At 35.5% G+C, this 18,313-nt stretch overlaps 2 protein-coding genes and 1 long non-coding RNA gene across 5 annotated transcripts in view; 2 read left to right on the plus strand and 1 right to left on the minus strand.

The window, feature by feature from the left end:
* LOC106955501 (uncharacterized) overlaps positions 1–2,378 on the minus strand; it is a 25,119-nt gene extending 22,741 nt beyond the window's left edge. Inside the window, exon 1 of the long non-coding RNA XR_001426591.1 lies at positions 2,304–2,378. This is a non-coding gene — a long non-coding RNA (uncharacterized LOC106955501). The remainder of the gene's footprint in view (positions 1–2,303) is intronic.
* Positions 1–9,633, plus strand: part of LOC106955499 (complement C3-like) — a 27,016-nt gene extending 17,383 nt beyond the window's left edge. Inside the window, exons 22-42 of one of the 3 annotated variants that reach the window (XM_015045706.1) lie at positions 411–474; positions 565–654; positions 810–1,016; positions 1,136–1,211; positions 1,323–1,482; positions 2,283–2,378; positions 2,590–2,740; positions 3,421–3,506; positions 5,215–5,292; positions 5,399–5,554; positions 5,643–5,705; positions 6,435–6,516; positions 6,608–6,665; positions 6,747–6,837; positions 6,952–7,041; positions 7,117–7,219; positions 7,482–7,562; positions 8,383–8,475; positions 8,574–8,657; positions 9,082–9,226; positions 9,383–9,633. In XM_015045706.1, the coding sequence (XP_014901192.1) occupies positions 411–474; positions 565–654; positions 810–1,016; positions 1,136–1,211; positions 1,323–1,482; positions 2,283–2,378; positions 2,590–2,740; positions 3,421–3,506; positions 5,215–5,292; positions 5,399–5,554; positions 5,643–5,705; positions 6,435–6,516; positions 6,608–6,665; positions 6,747–6,837; positions 6,952–7,041; positions 7,117–7,219; positions 7,482–7,562; positions 8,383–8,475; positions 8,574–8,657; positions 9,082–9,226; positions 9,383–9,524 (2,196 nt within the window). In that variant the 3' untranslated portion in view covers positions 9,525–9,633. The remainder of the gene's footprint in view (positions 1–410; positions 475–564; positions 655–809; positions 1,017–1,135; positions 1,212–1,322; positions 1,483–2,282; positions 2,379–2,589; positions 2,741–3,420; positions 3,507–5,214; positions 5,293–5,398; positions 5,555–5,642; positions 5,706–6,434; positions 6,517–6,607; positions 6,666–6,746; positions 6,838–6,951; positions 7,042–7,116; positions 7,220–7,481; positions 7,563–8,382; positions 8,476–8,573; positions 8,658–9,081; positions 9,227–9,382) is intronic. The other 2 variants (XM_015045707.1, XM_015045708.1) reach the window with 2 other exon arrangements.
* A 1,905-nt stretch (positions 9,634–11,538) lies between these two features.
* LOC106955500 (complement C3-like) lies at positions 11,539–18,115 on the plus strand. Its single transcript, XM_015045709.1, has 15 exons — positions 11,539–11,674; positions 12,521–12,719; positions 12,918–13,080; positions 13,589–13,677; positions 14,425–14,513; positions 14,587–14,666; positions 14,740–14,827; positions 14,902–15,004; positions 15,144–15,261; positions 15,369–15,484; positions 15,750–15,896; positions 17,042–17,141; positions 17,246–17,337; positions 17,432–17,623; positions 17,705–18,115. The coding sequence occupies exons 1-15, from the start codon at positions 11,589–11,591 to the stop codon at positions 17,897–17,899; spliced, it is 1,857 nt and encodes a 618-aa protein (XP_014901195.1). The 5' UTR covers positions 11,539–11,588; the 3' UTR covers positions 17,900–18,115.
* Positions 18,116–18,313: the final 198 nt, after the last annotated feature.

Below are 18,313 nucleotides of genomic sequence, written 5' to 3' on the forward strand. Positions count from 1 at the left end.
TGAGTGCTCATCCAACACTGGTGATTCCATACTTTTTGCCAGGGGTTGTAGATGGTCTCCAGGATCAAGGATCTCTCCTGCTGTTATATGGCACTGTAGAAGTCTATAGGAGAGCAGCTTGACCAAGCTCATGATAAGATCATGCAGACACATGATCTCATCTTCAGGTACAATCTAAAGCACAAAAGGGGTGAGGAGCACATTATAAAATTTTCCATTACACTCATCACCATTGTCACGTAGTAGTAAGTTATGTGTATTAAAAAAACGGGCTGGCCTATTTGGATTTACTTAGATGTCATACATTTTAGAGTTTTAGATTTTTCTAAAATGTTATGTTTTTGCTTTGACCTACCAGATTCATTGAATATGTTTATTGTTAATGTTTGTTCAAACTTTCTTTTTTTCAGCCTGACGGTGTACTGACCAAAGTAGTTCAGAGTGTAACTTTAAATCCAGCTGTAAAAGGTCAAAGTATGTTTTTACATCATCACGGCAAGATTTCAGTGATATACGGTTTTAGTTTTTTTCCTAACTAATTCAATTGTTCTTTTCTACTTTCAGGTGGAGCACAAGTGGAAATCCTGAACAGTAATATTTCCAGGAAAGATTTGGTACCAAACTCACCAACCAGCACATATGTTTCTGTGACTGGTGAGAGATGCTGTAACACCCACAAGAATAAAGCAAACAAAGCTGCTTGACAATCAACTATGAATTGATCTGGATTTCTTCCACCTTTCTGGAAGTTGGAATATTTAAATTTTTCATCTATACGTACATTTACTGATTTTATTTTGTGTGTGCAGGCAGAGAACAGGTTTCTGGACTTGTGGAGAATCCCATCAGTGGTAGATCCATGGGTACTCTGATCTACCAGCCTGGAGGCGCTGGTGAGGCGAACATGATCCAAATGACTCTGCCAGTCATTGCAACCATATATTTGGACATAACCAGTCAGTGGGAGGCTGTTGGTTTGAACAAACGTAATGAGGCTCTTCAGCACATAAGAACTGGTAAAGTCATTTAGATGTAAAGAGAAATGGATTTCACTTGAAATGTGTGCTCTTTTGATTGTTGACTAAATGAATGTGTGGATATTTGTGAATAGACTAATAATTTACTATCTGTTTAGGATACAACAACGAGCTAAGGTTTCGTAAAGGCGATGGCTCATTTTCTATTTTTGCTAATCATGGAAGTAGCACCTGGTAAGGCATTCAAGGTTCAACTGTATTTTTTGCAGACAATACCTCACTTCTCAGTATTTGTTCTATATGCAGTTTGATGAACTAAACTATTAATGTTTTCTTCCCCACAAGGCTGACAGCATATGTGACCAAGGTGTTTTCTTTAGCTTACAACTTGATAGCAGTGCAAAATGAACACATCTGTGGTGCTGTGAAGTATCTGATCCTCAACGCTCAGCAACCTGATGGCATGTTTAAAGAAGTTGGAAAAGTATACCATGGAGAGATGCAGGTTAGTGCACCACTACAGAGACTATATCCTGGAAGGACAGTTTATTTCTACTAACATGGTGGCACATATTTAAGGAAATTGCATCTGTGAGTGGAACAACATAGTGAAAAATGTGAGTTGGGTCCATCAAAGCATTCCCAAATCTTCTTTTTTTAATGGCAAAGAAAAGAGTGGAGAAGATGGATTAGCTTGTCGTCAGTTAGGATCTTAGTTTCACAGAATATTTTAGGATCATTTTGGTGCCATTAATACCGGAGTGACCAGCGTAACCAAACTGACTCATGTAACAAAGGCTGATTTCTGTTTCTGCGCTCACAGCAGTGTGTGACCAAACTGTTGACCAGCCTGAGTCAAAAGTTGCATGATGAAGGCCTTTGTTAGTTAAATGATCAAATTGCTACATTTTTTTATGTCGTCTTTTTCTAAAAATCATACAACTCAATAAATGACAAGGAACAAGAGTCAACAGCAGAATAAGCTGCTTAGCACTAGCAGAGATGATATTTCATGTTTTAATGGGCTCAGCATTGGCTCTGCTGTACAACATGCAGCATCTAAAGTGAAATAAACAGTATGTATTTTTACAGTATTTACATTTGTTGTCAAGAAGCATAGTTACAAAAAATCTACCAACATAAATGCCTTTACCTCTTGTGCCATGTTTATTTCCACTATTAAAATATTATCTGCTATGAAACTGAGAATTCATTAATGAAACAAAACCCAGTGTTTCATTTATTGAACCATCATGATGAATATTTTTACCTGACATGTTGGTGTTTGCGTTTGTGCTCATTCAGGGTGATGTGCTTGGCACAGACTCAGATGCCTCCATGACGGCCTTCTGCCTGATTGCCCTGCAGGAATCACGCACAATATGTGGAGCAACTTTAAATGTGAGTGCCTCGACTCCTTCACACTGTTTTCTAATTCCATGTTTTCAACTTCTTCATTTAGTTCAAAACTGTTTGTACTAAAGGTTTGTCAAAACAACTCTGTGACAGTGAATAGAAGGGAATATTAAAGGTTTATGTCTTCACAATGATGTATCTCGATGGCTTCCCAACAAACCATTTCATTCCCATGTTCTCCTTTTCATTTCCCTAGAGTCTTCCATCCAGTATACCAAGAGCAGTCACCTACCTTGAGAGACGTCTCCCCAACCTCGCCAACCCTTATGCCGTCGCCATTACGTCATACGCTCTGGCCAATGAAAACAAACTTAACCGGGAAATCCTCTACAAGTTTGCTTCTCCTGGTATTTGCACTACACAAAAAAAATCTAAATAAGTTACACACACATATATATGTGTGTATACATGCTGTGTCTTAGGGCCTGGGGCCCATAGGCAGAAGTGCTGTTTTGAGGGTTAGGTTTAGGACTAAGGTGTGAATTGAGCTTAAGTTATGATAGGCTTAGGATAAATTAATGAAAAATTAATGGAAGTCAAGGTGACAACTTTGTGAAGATAGGAAGACATACTTTTGTGTGTGTTTGGGTCAGGGCTGGCCCAAGGCATAAGAAAACTAAGCGGGTGCTTTTTGTTTTTTTTTAACAATAATATATATTTGGTCATGTAGAACCCTAAGAGAAATTAATTTAATCAAAGTATCTCATGAATATGTGTATGTGTATTTCATCCTACGTCCAGTGCATACTAGTTTTTTGTTGTTGTTGCTTTTACTACCACTGGATGATACATGCATACAGGATGTAATGTAAACAGCTGTCAGAGATGCAATGAGCTTATAGGGGTGCAAATGATCTAATTGTCTGTTGATTGCAGAAATCCACATTATATTAGCAGAAATAGAGGGTCCAAATTTCCCTTTGGGCCCCATGGAGGCTTGGGTCGGCCCTGGTTTGGGTGGTTAGGTCTGTCTGGTAATTTATGTCAGAAATATTTCAAAACCTTTCAAAATGTTTCTGTTTTTCAGAGTTAAACCATTGGCCTATATCTGGAAAACAGACATTCACACAAGAGACGACAGGTTATGCTCTCTTGGCTCTGGTCAGAGCTCAGGTGAGAAATTGTTCCATAAATATAGAGCTATGGTGATTTTTTTTTATCATTACATTGAAATACAAAAAATTGAACATCAACTGGAGCAGCCCTGTTTTATAACATGAAAACAGAGTTGTTTTAATGTTTTTTGTTTTTTTTTAAATTAATAAATAGCTTTTTATGTGGGATTTTGCAGGCAATATCTTTTCACTGGTGGATAGCAGTGAGAGCCATTTCAGTTTGGATATTTAATGGAAAATTAGGAGAAATAATGCTTAAACTAGAGTATATTCCAAATAAACTTCTGAAATTTAAAATAACCTAAAATTGGTAACATTTTAATCACGTTGAGGGAGCCTTGTACCAAGATGTTGTGCTTAAGCTTATAACAAATGTGCATTGATCCCAAATATTTTCATTGAAATGAGACATCACATGCATTTCAGGGAAGAGCTGCATCTATGTGTTTATTAATGAAAATCAGATTAAATAATCAATCATTTGGCATTTGTGCTACTGGCTTTTGAAAAAAAAACTAGTTGGGGACAAAATAATTTTCAGAATTATTTAAAATAATTTAATCACTTTAAAAACATTAAGAACACAAAACATTTTATGGTTTTTGTTATGAATACCATTACTAATGTCAGTCCTCAATATACATAGCAGCTATTAACCCTTTCATGCATGAATTATGATCCTTTGTGTCAGGATTTTTCCCCATTTTTTATTTATTTTCTTAAGGCATAAAAAAAGGTAGAAAAAAATTTGTAAAGAAAATTTTTTATTTAGATGATCAATTGTAATTTTCTCTAAATACAAAGTTGTTATTTGAAAAACACATCAGTAGTATTGTTCTTTAGGGCTTATCTGATGTTACAATATGTTTTGTTTCTTTTTTACCTGCAAGAGTCGTCTATAGTAGAAGGAGGGACTGGGTCAGTTGGCATGCTTTTTGTCTGTCGGCCATATTGGATTTAACTAAAATAACTTCTTGCATTTGCAGCTGATGGCCAGTAGTTGATAGAGTATTTTATGATGCATTAGTGTCCACTTCAGTGGTCTGTGTGCATTTATAACATAAAAATCCACAAGAAGCACAAGAAAATGGCTTCAGCTGTCCACTGTAGTGACCACTATGAGATTTTTATTTCTTTAGGTGGCACTTTTATGTCTTAAAATTTGTTTTTTCATTTGGTTTGCTTAAAAAAAATTGCTATATTTACAGTACATAAATAAATTAAACGAAATTAAAACAAAACCAAACAAAACCAAACATAGGAAATAAATTGCAATGTTTTCAGAAAGTGTATTGTAATTGGGAGTCAACAGAACAAAAAATTCCCATTGGACACAGATTGCTGTACTTAGTTTAAAATGCATCTGAAAAAAATCAATGAGAAAATTAAAGAAAAATGAAAATTCCCTTGAAAAATAAAATAAATTAATTAAGCAGCCAGAAACATAATGTCTGGATCCAGGAAGGTTAACTAAAGTAACATTAAAATTAAAATATTTTTCTGCATTACTTTTTCATCCTGTGTGATTGTGGGTGAAGGGAGAACTGATGAAGATTATATTACCAGGACTAGGGGAACATTATTCTTGCATGAATTTAGCACAGTGAGTTCAGTATGGAAAAATCAAATAAGTGGGGAGAAAAGGCATTGAAATTACGCAGCATATATAGAGAAAGAACTGCTAGTTTCTTTTTCTTTCATTATAGCACTTTGAAGACGCACGGCCTATCGTTAGATGGTTTAACCAACAACAAAAAGTGGGTGGAGGCTATGGATCAACACAGGTAACTTCTAAACTTCTAGACTTTTTCTTAGGGAAATATCACTTTCCCTAGTTAAACTGGATTTTTTTCTTAATTCTTCTCATTTGTAATTTTTCTGTCTTCCCAGGCCACCATTATCGTGTACCAGGCCGTGGCAGAGTACTGGACCAAAGCTAAAGAACCAGAATACGATCTGAATGTTGACATCTTGTTGCCGGGCAGATCAAGGCCTAACAAGTTCAACTTTAACAGAGATAATCTGTTCGCCACAAGAACATCTAAAGTGAGATCACAACCTTCCTTCACATTTACAACATTTGAACTTTTTTATGATTTGCTTTTTCCTAAATTACAAGTTAAAATCTTGACAGGTTTCTTACATCAACCAGGATGTGAAAGTTACTGCTTCAGGAATTGGAGAAGCAACAGTGAAAGTAAGTAACTTTGTGTTATACTCCAGGCAAGTACTAAGATATTTTTTAGCAGTGTATGAGCTGTGAACCATTAACACTAAGCAAAAGCTTTCAGACACAAAGTATAAAAATAAAACAATATACCTTTCAACCTAATTCTATTCTCTCTGCATATTCCATCATATAAAATGTAATCAAATGAGACCGTCTCTTTTCAAGTATCAAAGATTTTTTGAAATACAACTACTTCTGGTTTGAAGAATTTTGATTACTTTTTACAAAATAATTCTGAGCTTTAAAATTTTGTTTGAATTGCACCTTTCAAAAGTTTTTCAGAATATCTCTGTTTCATCTCAGGTACTTTTGATGTGGAAAATCTGAATTTATATGCATATATGCTATACACTTTACTTATTCTAATAAATAATATGGAAAAAGACCAATCTCTGTTCTTTAGAAACAGGGAACAACAGTTGTTGTTCCAACAGGGTCACACTGATCCTCTGTGCGCATTTACAAAGGATTTTTTTAAAACCGTGTGATGGTTAATTGATATCTGAAGAGACATAAGCCAGCCTAAATTAATCACCTGCAGTCTGTTTACTTTTTGCCATGTTCAAATTATTGTTTAGATTCCAAATCTCATTGCAAATCAATTGAATTTTGGAAAATGGTTGCATTTTTGTCATTGGTTATTTTGCACATGAGGCACATTTAGACAGATCAATAATTTTACTCTCTCAATGTCAGATGGTGTCATTGTATTACACCATTCCTAAAGAAAAGGAAAGTGACTGCCAGAAGTTCAATCTCTCTGTGCAACTAATCCCAGGTAATTTTTAGACATTGCTGTTTTGTAACATCTCGCCATTTTATCTCTTCTTGTGATTTGCCCAAAAAGTTTATGCATATTTTATTAATAATTTCTTCAGAAATATCGGATGAGGATAGGAAGACATATAAACTTAAGATAGATGTTTTGTGAGTATTGTCCACACTTGAACTTTTGTTAAAAATAATTACCTGAAATGACGTAAGTTGCCCTGTGCATTCCACATACAGGTATAAGGACAGGGATCGAGACGCAACCATGTCAATCTTGGACATCGGCCTTCTGACTGGCTTCACTGTTGACACGCAGGATCTGGACTTGGTGACAGATTGAGATACATGAACATAGAAGAGTTTTAACATTCAGTGTTGGACGTTTTTGATATTCTGTTTTAAAGTTTATTAGATGATTGAGGCCACATGTTTGTTTCTGCAGTTGTCTACAGGACGCGCCCGCACCATTGCAAGGTATGAGATGAACACAGTTCTGTCTGAAAAAGGCTCACTCATCATCTATCTGGACAAGGTAATAATTCACCTTTCTGTTGAGTTTTCTCCTCATTTGTTAGTTGCTCCATCATAAATGTAAATCTCTTACCAGGTTTCACACACACGGCCAGAGGAGATCAGCTTTAGGATCCATCAGACATTAAAAGTTGGCGTCTTACAACCAGCAGCCGTGTCTGTCTATGAGTACTACGACCGTAAGTTTTAGCGGGATGGGCTTTAAGACTTTTGTGTGAAACGGTTTTCATTCCATTTCACATATGTATTAATGACTAATAGACTTTTATTAGACACTTCTTCATGTCTAATAGACCATAACAAATAGAGAGCAGTTGTTTAAAAGATTTTTAGAAATCAAAAAATATAGAATATAATGGATCGAATAAAGTGCCTTGTATTTTTATTTTAGATTTTTTAATAGGGATTGAGATATTAAAATAATTTTGTTTCCCATTTTAGAAGCACCATGTGTGAAACTTTACCATCCAGAGAGACAGAATGGAAAGCTCTGTAAAAGTTATGAATGCATCTGTGTAGAAGGTAAGAAAAAAACTGAGTCCAATTGTCTTAATTTAAATTACAAATTAAACATTTGTTTTTCTGCATTCCAATTTGTCCAAATTAATTAACTTATGTAATAATATACAAATTAGACTTAAGACTGCAATGAAATTAAGTGAGAGACTGAACATAATCTGCAAGATGACCAGTATATGCACACAAAGTCCCTTTCTAGAGACTCGTCTAATGAATTAGACTATTATTCAAATGTTGATGTTTTTCAGTAACTCAATTCATTAAGTGAAACCCATTATATAGATTAATGACACAGACTGACACAATTTAACAAAGAATGTTAAGTAGTTTGTTTTTGTCTGTTATAATAATTTTTTCTCTTGCAGCTAATGGAAACAGGACATTTAGGATTAGAATATTACATCAGACCAACAAAAACATTTTACGAACACAGAATTGTGGGCTGAATGAAAAAAAAAATGCTGTCTCTGTTCTACATCTAGCAACAATCTCCAATGGATCAATGATTAAGTTTGCAAGACATTTTTTTTTATTTCAAGTAAAAGAGCCATGCTAAAATCATATAAGACCTTGTAACGGAAAGCGCTATGGTCTGATGACACCAAAAATTTACTCTTGACAAAAATTTATTAATTATTAGTTTAAGATTTAACACATGTATGTACCTTAAATCTTAAACTAATAATTAATAAATTTTAAACACATGTATGTACCTTTCTAAATGTTTTCTTTTCTTCAAGCAGATTTATTTTTTAGTTGCATTTCAATAAAACCTGCCATTTTAACAAGTGTTTGTACACTTGCATCTCTTATAATGTTTCAGAGAGATGCAACATGCAGAAGCGCTACAGACACAACACTGAGGAGCGCATAGCTAAGATTTGCGAGAACACAGAGACCAGCAAAACAGATTTTGGTAAGAAACAGCAAGTGGGCCAGAAGTAGCCAAAATTCCTACCCAACGAAAATACAGCAAGTTTGATTATTCATAACGACCACATTGTCTGCACACAGCATACAAAGCTACAGTGGAAGAAACTGATTTTGAGTCGTCTGCAGACTTTTACATAATGCGCATTGTCGAGGTTATTAAAGAAGGTGGGTACCTATATTTTCATAACTTTAAATCATTCCTAGATGGAAGTGGTGACAGTCGCATGAAATATTTATAGACACCGTCTCTGATTATGTCTTTTGTTAAACCTGTTTTTGTGTTGTAAGGAGATGTAGCTTGTTTGTGTAAAAACCTACTAATTTAAATGTTACTGTAGTGCAGTGTCATCTGTTATTGTGATTGTTTTTCATTCTTTTGTACCTTGTTCTACTAACATTTAGAATTTGAGCTTATTTGAGTGTTTTTGCTTGGATACAGAGATTTAAAAGGCTTAAAGGGTAATAGGTTAGCTATTGAGTCACTTACAGTGAAAAAGCAGCACATTTCACTTACAGTAATGCCATATTGTCTAAAAATGTGCTTCTTTTTCTTTCTCCTTTTTTGTTTTTATCTGCTTTTGAACCACAGGACCAATTGATGCAGATGCTGTTGGTAAACTGCGCACGTTTTTCAGTCGTCGGTACTGCAGAGAAGCATTAAATGTGGAAAAAGGCAAAACCTACCTGATCATGGGATCATCCAATGACATTTCTGGAAATAACCAGACGCAAATGTGGGTTTCTGAACATTAGGGGATAGTCCTTTATAAACATCCTCTAATTTGCAGCCGCTCATAAGTCATTGCCAGTTTATTCATATTTGTACCAGCAATCCACAGAGAGCTGGGCAACTCACCATTCCACGTATTTCTGTTCTTGTCCCTGTTTAGATTTCAGTATGAGCTCGGGGAGAAGACCTGGATCGAGTACTGGCCCTCAGAAGCAGAGTGCCGTCTTAATGACTACCAACCAACCTGCATGGGTTTCGAGGAGATGGCCGATCAGTACGCCATTTTTGGATGTCAGCAGTAACTGAACTCAAGGAAATAACTGTCCAATTTTAAATAGGCTTAATTTTGCAGTTTTTTTTTTACATCTGCTGATTGTATTATTAAAAATTTCTTGGGTGTCTCATCTTTAATTATTGTCTGGAATTGAAACTGTTTTCCCCATCTTTCTCTGTTTCAGCTCTCATTATATACAAAAAATTCTATACTCCCTTAAACACCTTCTTTAAATATTTGTGGGTCTTTTTCAAAGTGAGGTGATGTGAAGCTGTTAGTAGGAATAGTTGTCTAAAGTATGAAAGAACATGTCATGTCACTGGGTGCTCCGGAAATTAAACAGATCCTATAGTGATTCAGACACACAGTCTGTTTTAGCTTTAGTTTTAGCTATTTAAATCCACTCAGAATAAACATGTCACAATTCACTTTGCTACAGTGCTTTGTTAGGGTCTTGGCGTATTTACTCTGATTGAGTCTGCCAGCTGTATCGCTCTACCAAAATAGCTGTGACTCGCTAGTCCACTGGATTTTACAACCTGCTGAGTCACAAAATCAAATGTTGAGAAAACGGGTACAGCTCACACATAAATACCCCTTTTACTACTGGAAAGGGAGTTTTTACAGATAACTTCACATTCAAATTAACCATTTAATATAAACAGCCCAGCGTTTCCCAACCCTGAACCAGATGATTTATGTTCAGCAAAACTTTGTTAATCAGCCATCAGTTGAAATTCGGCGTGCTGAAGCAGGGCCACTGTGGCTCCGAGATGAGGCTTGGGAAACATTGGTTTAACACAAAGAACCTTCTTGAGTATTACAGAGCAAAAGTATTATTCAACAATTGCAAAACGACAATTTTGTCAAGTTGTTTTATTATTTTACCACCTCAATAATTCGGGTACATAATAGATACACATTTGGACAAGTATTTCATAACAATTCCTAGAAATAAAAAAATGAAAACATCAAATAAGAGATGTAGGTGAACTGATTGCCTGGATTAAAAGATAAGCTAGAAAAGTAGTATTGTAGATGTGTAAATTTGAACAAATATATGGAAAATGTTTGAAATCAATTCCCATAATTATTTAGATTGATTAGTCTAAATTGGGTACATTTGTTCTGGTCATATTGTCTTTATTTGTTGGTGTTTTCAAAGATCAAAGTTCAAGTAGCTGGTGAAGCAAACTAAGTAAAAACTGAACAAAAGAAGTACACATTCTGAGGAAATGATGCCTAACCCTGACAATGATTAAATAACCGAATATATCGACCAGCAAAGAAATGTGGAAAAAAACGAGAAACGCATAAAGCCTGACAGTTTAATTATCTAATTATTTAATTATCTATTTCCTGTTTTGTTTGCTTTTACATAAATATTGCAACTTTTTCACCAATACATGTCTGACAGCTTTAGTTGCTACTTCACCTTATAAATGTAAATATAAACATATCAACAAATGTCTAGCTTATCATATTAATCCTTTTTCTTTAAAGGTGCAGTGCATCTGTGGGCAGCACAATCCCCTGCACACACAGATTCCCACCTCAATCTATAACCAGGCAAATCGTACAAAAGATCTTATAAAAAAATTATTTTAAAAAACCCCTCAGATTTCAAAGAATCAGGAATCAGTGTGATAAGTGAAGCCCAGGCTTCACTTATCTCAATCTAAGGTAAATCTAATGCTGAAAAAGATATAAATTAAAAATACTATGTACTTTTGGCGAGTTAATTTTAAAGAATACATATTTTTAAAAATCTTAAATTCTGTCTTAAAGAATCTATTCAGTGCCGTGCAATCATGTTGTGTTTTGGCCCGTCAATGTAGAAGATCAAAGCACTCCAGTGTTCTTAATATACATAAATCAATTACACTGTAAAATAGCCCGTTGTTTAGTTTGTCTAACAGAGTGCCTTTTTACAGTGATCATTACTTGCTTCACCATTTGACAAATTATGAAAGTCCCACTGCGTAAGCTGGTTAACTGTCTTTCAATTGGAGAAAGTAAAAGAGGCAGGAAGAGGATCCTGTTGCCTGAGGATAAAAGACAGGCACACCAGCGATCTGTAGCCACAGCAGAGATGGGATCAATGATGGGAATCTCTGCTCTCCAGCTTCTGCTGGTAGCTTTTTCCTGTCTGACTTCTCAGTCGAGTGCATTTCCTTTGTAAGTGTATCTGGAAAACCTTTTCTTTTTTTCTATAATTGATACTTGTTGCCTTTAAATTAAATGAGCCAACATCTCATTCAAGTTATGATCCTCAATGCGCGATAGTAAATCAGGGATGATCTTTCTTATTCTGCTCTTGATTTGATTCTTCGCTGCAGTTAATAATGTATTCATTGTCTCAGAGCCTGTTTATTTTAGAATTTGTTTTGCTTTAGTTCATGACAAAACATAGTGGATGTGTGCTTTTGCCAAATGCAACGTCTTATCCCAACAGTGTTACGTCTGCGTAATTTGTATTGTCATTGCAATAGCATTGAAACAAACATGCTTTAAAAACAGCAAAATTTAAACATTTGCTACAGTAACCAAATTAAAACTTTGCATAAAACAAAAAAAGTGATTTTTAATTATTGAATATTAAAAGTGCTGCTTAAACTTTGATTCCATCGTTGTGTCACTCAGATCAAAGTACTGTTTGCACAAAATGCCAGTTAATTATCTGCCTATCTCAGGCTTTATTTGGTTCCATGAACCAGACAAAGCAAATAAAGCAACGGACCAAGTCCAGAACTAACTTTTCATCGTTCTACCGTTAGATAAGTCCAGATAATGTTCATTCCTGAAATGCTGAAGGTTGAACATTTCACTCTATTTTACCTTTCATTTGGGGTAAAACTCAATTTAGATTTGGTTTTAGCCTCTTATGGAAAGTGTTTTCTTCTAAATTGGAAAATAGTTGTTGGATCTGTTCAACAGGAATGAAATAATTAATTTACATATAAAAATATTTTTTCTTTATATGTAGTTTATTCTACAACTTATACCTTCTTTTTTTCTCAACAGGAAAGTTTTGTCCGCCCCCAACTTGTTGCGAGTTGGTGCGGCAGAAAACATATTTGTGGAAATTCAAGACTGCGCATCTGAAGAAGAGGTTTCTGTTGAAATTGCTGCATGGAGCTTTCCAGGAAAAACAAAAAAATTAGCATCAACACGTGTGAGGCTTACAAAAGAAGGACATTTCCAGAATCTTGGAAGAATAACGGTAAAATCATGTCAAGACCCATTTTTGTTACAAAGTGTTTCACAGTTAACATTCATGTTAGTATAAAAAATAGACATTTTCTTTTTATATATACTAATGTATATATTTCATAATTCTGTACTATTATTATACTTATCCTTGAGACGATTTTAAAAAATTATTTAACTTTTAAATAACCGGGTTACTGTTGTTTCTCAGATCCCTGCTGATGAGTTCGAAATCAACCCAAAAAGAAAGCACTATGTTTACCTTCAAGCAAACTTTGGCGACAGTTTGCTGGAGAAAGTTGCGTTGGTTTCTTTTGAGCCTGGTTATATTTTCATCCAAACTGACAAAACTATCTACACCCCTAACAGCAATGGTAAATATGGCTTGTGGAGTATGTCTTTTGATCCCCATTTTTCATACCATGGTTCACTTCCAAAGATGCTTATAAATTACTGGAGGAGTTCTTTAAAAAAAAAAAAAAAAGAATGACGTCATGGGTCCATGTCTCTGTCTCTATTCTACATATATACATATATATATATATATATATATATATATATATATATATATATATATTTTTTTCTGTGGCGCTGCATCCTGTGGTGTGGACAGGACACAGGACTGGGGGCCTTAGTGTTGCTTAACATGCAAATGAAACCTTGTAATATTATAATATTGCCAAGAAAACTACAAACTATCACACACAAAGGAAGTTCAAAAAAAAAAAAAAAGACTTGCGTTCTAAAACCATGCAGTTATTGTCGATAGAAATAAAGATAGTTATTCTCACGGAAATGCTTTTTGCTTTTCAACAAACTGAAACGTTGTGTAATTGTGATGAAACATGTAAACAAGTGCCTGCCCTCTGTTTTGTTTGACAGTCAACTACAGATTGTTTGCAATCAGACCTGGCATGGAACCGGTGGAGAGAGCGTCCGAAGCTGATGCTTTAATTAACATTCAGATTGTGGTATTGTACTATATTCAAAACTAAATATATGAAACCATATCAAAGTTTAAGAAATTGAACATAATGCATATGCATATTAATTATTCAAGGAAGCTCAAGTATTTCTGTCACATATGTAACTATAAGAGTATTTTAGTTTTAAGTACAAGTCAGAAATACAATCCTACTCATTGAATTACAATATTATTAGAAAAATGTCGTTTCTTTCAGTAACTTAATTCACCAAGTGAAACACATTATGGAGATTATTTATACAGAATGACTTTTAAGTCTTTTATTTCTGTTAACGATGTCTTTCTCCTAACATCTACTAAAACCTCCATCCATCCATCCATCCATCCATCCATCCATCCATTCATTCATTCATTTTCTATCACCCTTGTCCCTAGTGGGGTCGGGAGGGTTGCTGGTGCCTATCTCCAGCCAATATCTGTCTTGCTGAAGTACTAAAAATTTAACATTTAGAAATAGAATATTACATTAATTATTAAAGTTTTTCATACAGAAATTTGGGCAATTGAAAAGCATGTTTAATACCTGCTTGAAGGTTATTTGTTTCAAGAAGCACTTTTAATTTGATAAATTACCTTTATCATAACTCATATTCTAGCAAATTGAATGGCTTTATTGTGTAAGAGTACTGGATAAAATAACAATGTTCTTCAGAAATGCTTCTGAAGGAAAGAGTTTTTTACACTAATGATGCCTACTAAGGATTACTATTGCTTACTTAATGTTTCTATTTAGACCCCTGACGGCGCCACTTTACAATCTGACTTTTTTATTATCAATTCACAAATACACTCTGGAACGTACAATCTTGGTGACCTTGTAAGGTAAGTTACCTTAACTTATGATTCAAGTTGAAAATAATCTACTCTGCCTATTGATGTGCATCTTCTCCTAAAGCCCAGGAATTTGGAAGGTGATTGCAAAGTTCAGCACCAGCACACAGAGCTTTGTGTCAGAGTTTGAGGTTAAAGAATATGGTAAGTCTAGGGTTGCTAAACTTGTGGCCATCAAATGGAGACGATGATAAAATGTGCAATGCTCATTTCACAGTGCTTCCAAGTTTTGAGGTGGAAGTGAAGCCTTTGCAGCCCTGCTTCTATGTGGACAGCAAAGAACTCAAATTCAGCATTGAAGCTACGTATGGAAAATTGATTGGTACACATAAGGAACTTCTTAGGAACTGAAAATAAGTTGTTTCATTCATGGTTTCAGGTACACGTTTGGTAAAAAAGTGGATGGATCAGCCTATGTTGTTTTTGGAGTTATGCATGAAAATCAGAAAGAAAGCATTTCTGATTCTCTCCAGAGAATTCCGGTAAGTTGTTTTAGACTTTTCTGGACAAATATTAAGTAGGATCCCATTCAAATTTTGATGTGATTTATAACAGTTAGTGGCTTTCCAAAACTGTATATTGTTTGGTATTATATTTGATGGTAAAATATGTTTCATTTAGATTGTTGAAGGTCAAGGAGAGGCCAAAATAACAATCGAGAACATCAACACTATCAAAGATGTGAACAGCCTGGTTGGGGAAACTATATTTGTAAAAGCAAGTGTACTGACAGAGAATGGTAAGAATGACGAGAGGAAATGAAAGCTTTTTAGAAATAATTTTTGCTACGCATGATCAATATTTGGAGGTCTAAGTGATTCACTAATAATGAAACATGGCAAATAGGTGGTGAATTGGTGGAAGTTGAGTTGGGAGGCATCAAGATTGTCACATCGCCTTACACCATCAGCTTTAAAAAAACGCCCAAATATTTCCAAACAGGATTATCGTTTGATGTAACGGTAAGTAACATTTTTATGTCTCATCAGAAAAATGTGTAGGCCCCCACCCCAACAAAAAAAACAAAAAACTGTTGGTTTTACTTAATCAGTGGAAGCCTTTCTGACACATTAATACCAGTGATAAGCTTGGCATAAATGGTGTGCAGAACTGTAAAAGGATTTTGCATGTTAGTAACAGAGTCGAACTGTGTTGAACATAAAAAAAAACATCATTGTAAAAGTTAAAACAATGCTTTCAAGTATTGGTTTTCTTTTTCTTTAACAGGTTGAAGTTTTAAATCCTGATGAGAGTCCAGCGAAAGGTGTGGAAATGGTAGTTGATCCGGGGTCAGTTACAGGTTTGACTGGAGCCACTGGATTAGCGAGGCTTACCATCAATACAGTGGCAAGCTCAGATCCCCTACTTATTACAGTAAGTCATTTGGATCCTTCATGTCAAATTGCTCTTCTGTAGTGTAAAGGTGGAATTGACCTGCTTGGCTTTTGGCTTTTATTGTGAAATAATTTCCTGATTTCCTTGTTTTTATTTATTTTTTGTATATATTCTTAGTCAACTCTTTCTTTTATTTTTAACTACTTGAAAAAATACAACTGAACTTTTTTTTTTTTTTTTAAGACAGCAGCTGCTCTGAAGCCTTTTCAAAATCTATAGGTCAATCCTAAAAAATGTTATTTTAGGACATGACCCAACTGAAATTATGCCAGTGACTTAAAGTGCTTTGCTCTGGTGATAGTTGCTTTAACACACAGGCCGTCTCTGCCTTGCTGCATTTGGGTCCATTGTCATTACTACATCATGATAGTCATGCATTTATTTTATAAAAGCTGCAATAAATGTAGTTTTCTCTTAGATTATTATTATTATTATTATTATTATTATTATTTTCTGCGGGTTAGAGGGGGAGTAGGTGAAAATGAGGAAGGATGCAACAGAATCAAGTGCAAGTAATCTCTTTGAACAATCGATATCAATTGTCTAAACTAGCTACAACTCCCGCCTAACATTAGCTCGCCTCAGGGGCGCAACTACATATTATTCAGGTGGATGCGAAAACATAAATCGGCGCCCCCCCCAAAAGGAAGGTACATAAGGGTGAAGGAGCGTAAGGGCGCGGTGAAGTGTATGCGAGGGCATCATCGGCGCGTCGCCCCTTCCAGACGGGGTTTTTGACGCCCCCTCTGGTGCAGCGCCCCTATGCGTTGCATGCGCTGCATACCCACTTTTTGCGCCACTGGCTCGCCTTGAGCCCAGGTATGGATCTCAGCTGGCCTAATCAAAAGGCTACATTTTAGCTGAGAATAAAACTCTGAAGCTATATGAACAAATGTGTTGAGATGAGTGCACATTCAAATTTTCATGTGCATAAACGGAGAGTTTTTTGGCTAGTCGAACACCGCTCACTTAAGACGTAAAAGACTTGTAGTAAAGACAGCGGAACAAGTATAGCTGTGCCCATATTCCCAGAAACCAGTTTCTTCTTCCTTATTTCATAATATCACAGGTTAAGTCTGTCAATTGCTTTTTTTCCCTTTCTTTAAATGCTTGTCTAATTTTAGGCAAGGACAGATGATCCTCAAATCCATTCTGAAAGACAAGCATCAGTCAACATGACAGCCTACCCATACCAAAAAGAAAGCAACAATTACATCCACATAGGTAAGTGATTTCTAGACATATTTTAGTAAACTCTTACCCTGGTAATATCAGTAACATACCAAATACACGGGTCCCACTTTAACAGCTGAAATCTCTGACTGCAGGTCTGGACACAACACTTGTGAATTTGGGAACAAACTTGAAAGTTAATTTTTATTTTGAAAGCCAGGATAGACATTGTGACATCACATACCTCGTGAGAACCATTCTTTAAATCTATGTCTTGTTAATGGGCATGCTTTCAGAGTCTGATTTCCTTTGTTGCATAGTTAAGCTAACCCTTCCCACAGGTCTTAAGCAGAGGCCAATTGGTCCGGTATAAACGATTCAGGAGAGAAGGTCAGTCACTGGTCACCATGATGCTTCCAATTACCAAAGAAATGCTGCCATCCTTTCGCCTTGTTGCCTACTACCATCCAAAAGAGTCAGAAGTGGTGTCTGACTCTGTTTGGGTGGATGTGGAAGACACCTGCATGGGATCGGTGAGAGAAATGTTACATTGCAAGTAAATTTCAGGATTTAATGAATCACATCTCTAATGGATTTTTCTCTTTCTTTTTTAGTTGACGTTAATCTCAAACAAGAAATCATACTTGCCTCGAGAAAAAGGCATGCTTGAGCTTAAAGTCACAGGAGATCCAGGGGCAAAAGTGGGTCTGGTTGCAGTCGACAAAGGGGTCTATATTCTGAACAACAAGTACCGTCTGACACAGAAAAAGGCAATTTCTTTTTCTTTCTTTCTTTTTTTCCAAGTTTAACATGTTGGATTTCTTTCCTTTGCATGTGCTTTAAAAAAAGAAGAAAATAACACTCAATATGATTCTATAAGTTTGTATAGACACAGTTTTTCCCAACCCTGGTTCTCAAGGGACACTGGCCTGCATGTTTTAGACGTCTCCCTCCTTTAATGCACCTGATTCAGATCATTGCAGATCATTGCAAACGCCATCAATTGAAATCAGCCGGGCTGAAGCAAGGACACACATAAAACATGCAGGACAGTGTGTTTTCAGGACCATAGTTGGGAAACACTTTTATTATTACAATACCATTCAAATTTGAAAATTTGCCACAAATGGTTTCAAATCCATAGCAATTTGCCACAGAAAAATACATCCGCATGATGATCATGCAGAGATGAGGTAGTAAAAAATATATACATATATATTTTT

The sequence above is a fragment of the Poecilia latipinna genome, unplaced genomic scaffold (genome assembly GCF_001443285.1).
Source record: "Poecilia latipinna isolate Pla-1442-1.1 unplaced genomic scaffold, P_latipinna-1.0 Scaffold740, whole genome shotgun sequence".
NCBI classification, from domain to species: Eukaryota; Metazoa; Chordata; class Actinopteri; order Cyprinodontiformes; family Poeciliidae; genus Poecilia; species Poecilia latipinna.

What these genes read in the sequence shown, in the direction of transcription:
- LOC106955500 (XM_015045709.1), top strand. Translation starts at nt 11,589, where the DNA reads ATGGGATCAATGATGGGAATCTCTGCTCTCCAGCTTCTGCTGGTAGCT. An exon ending in CTACACCCCTAACAGCAATG is followed by an intron (nt 13,081 to 13,588) that starts GTAAATATGGCT and finishes TTTGTTTGACAG; the next exon opens with TCAACTACAGATTGTTTGCA. An exon ending in CAGATCCCCTACTTATTACA is followed by an intron (nt 15,897 to 17,041) that starts GTAAGTCATTTG and finishes GTCTAATTTTAG; the next exon opens with GCAAGGACAGATGATCCTCA.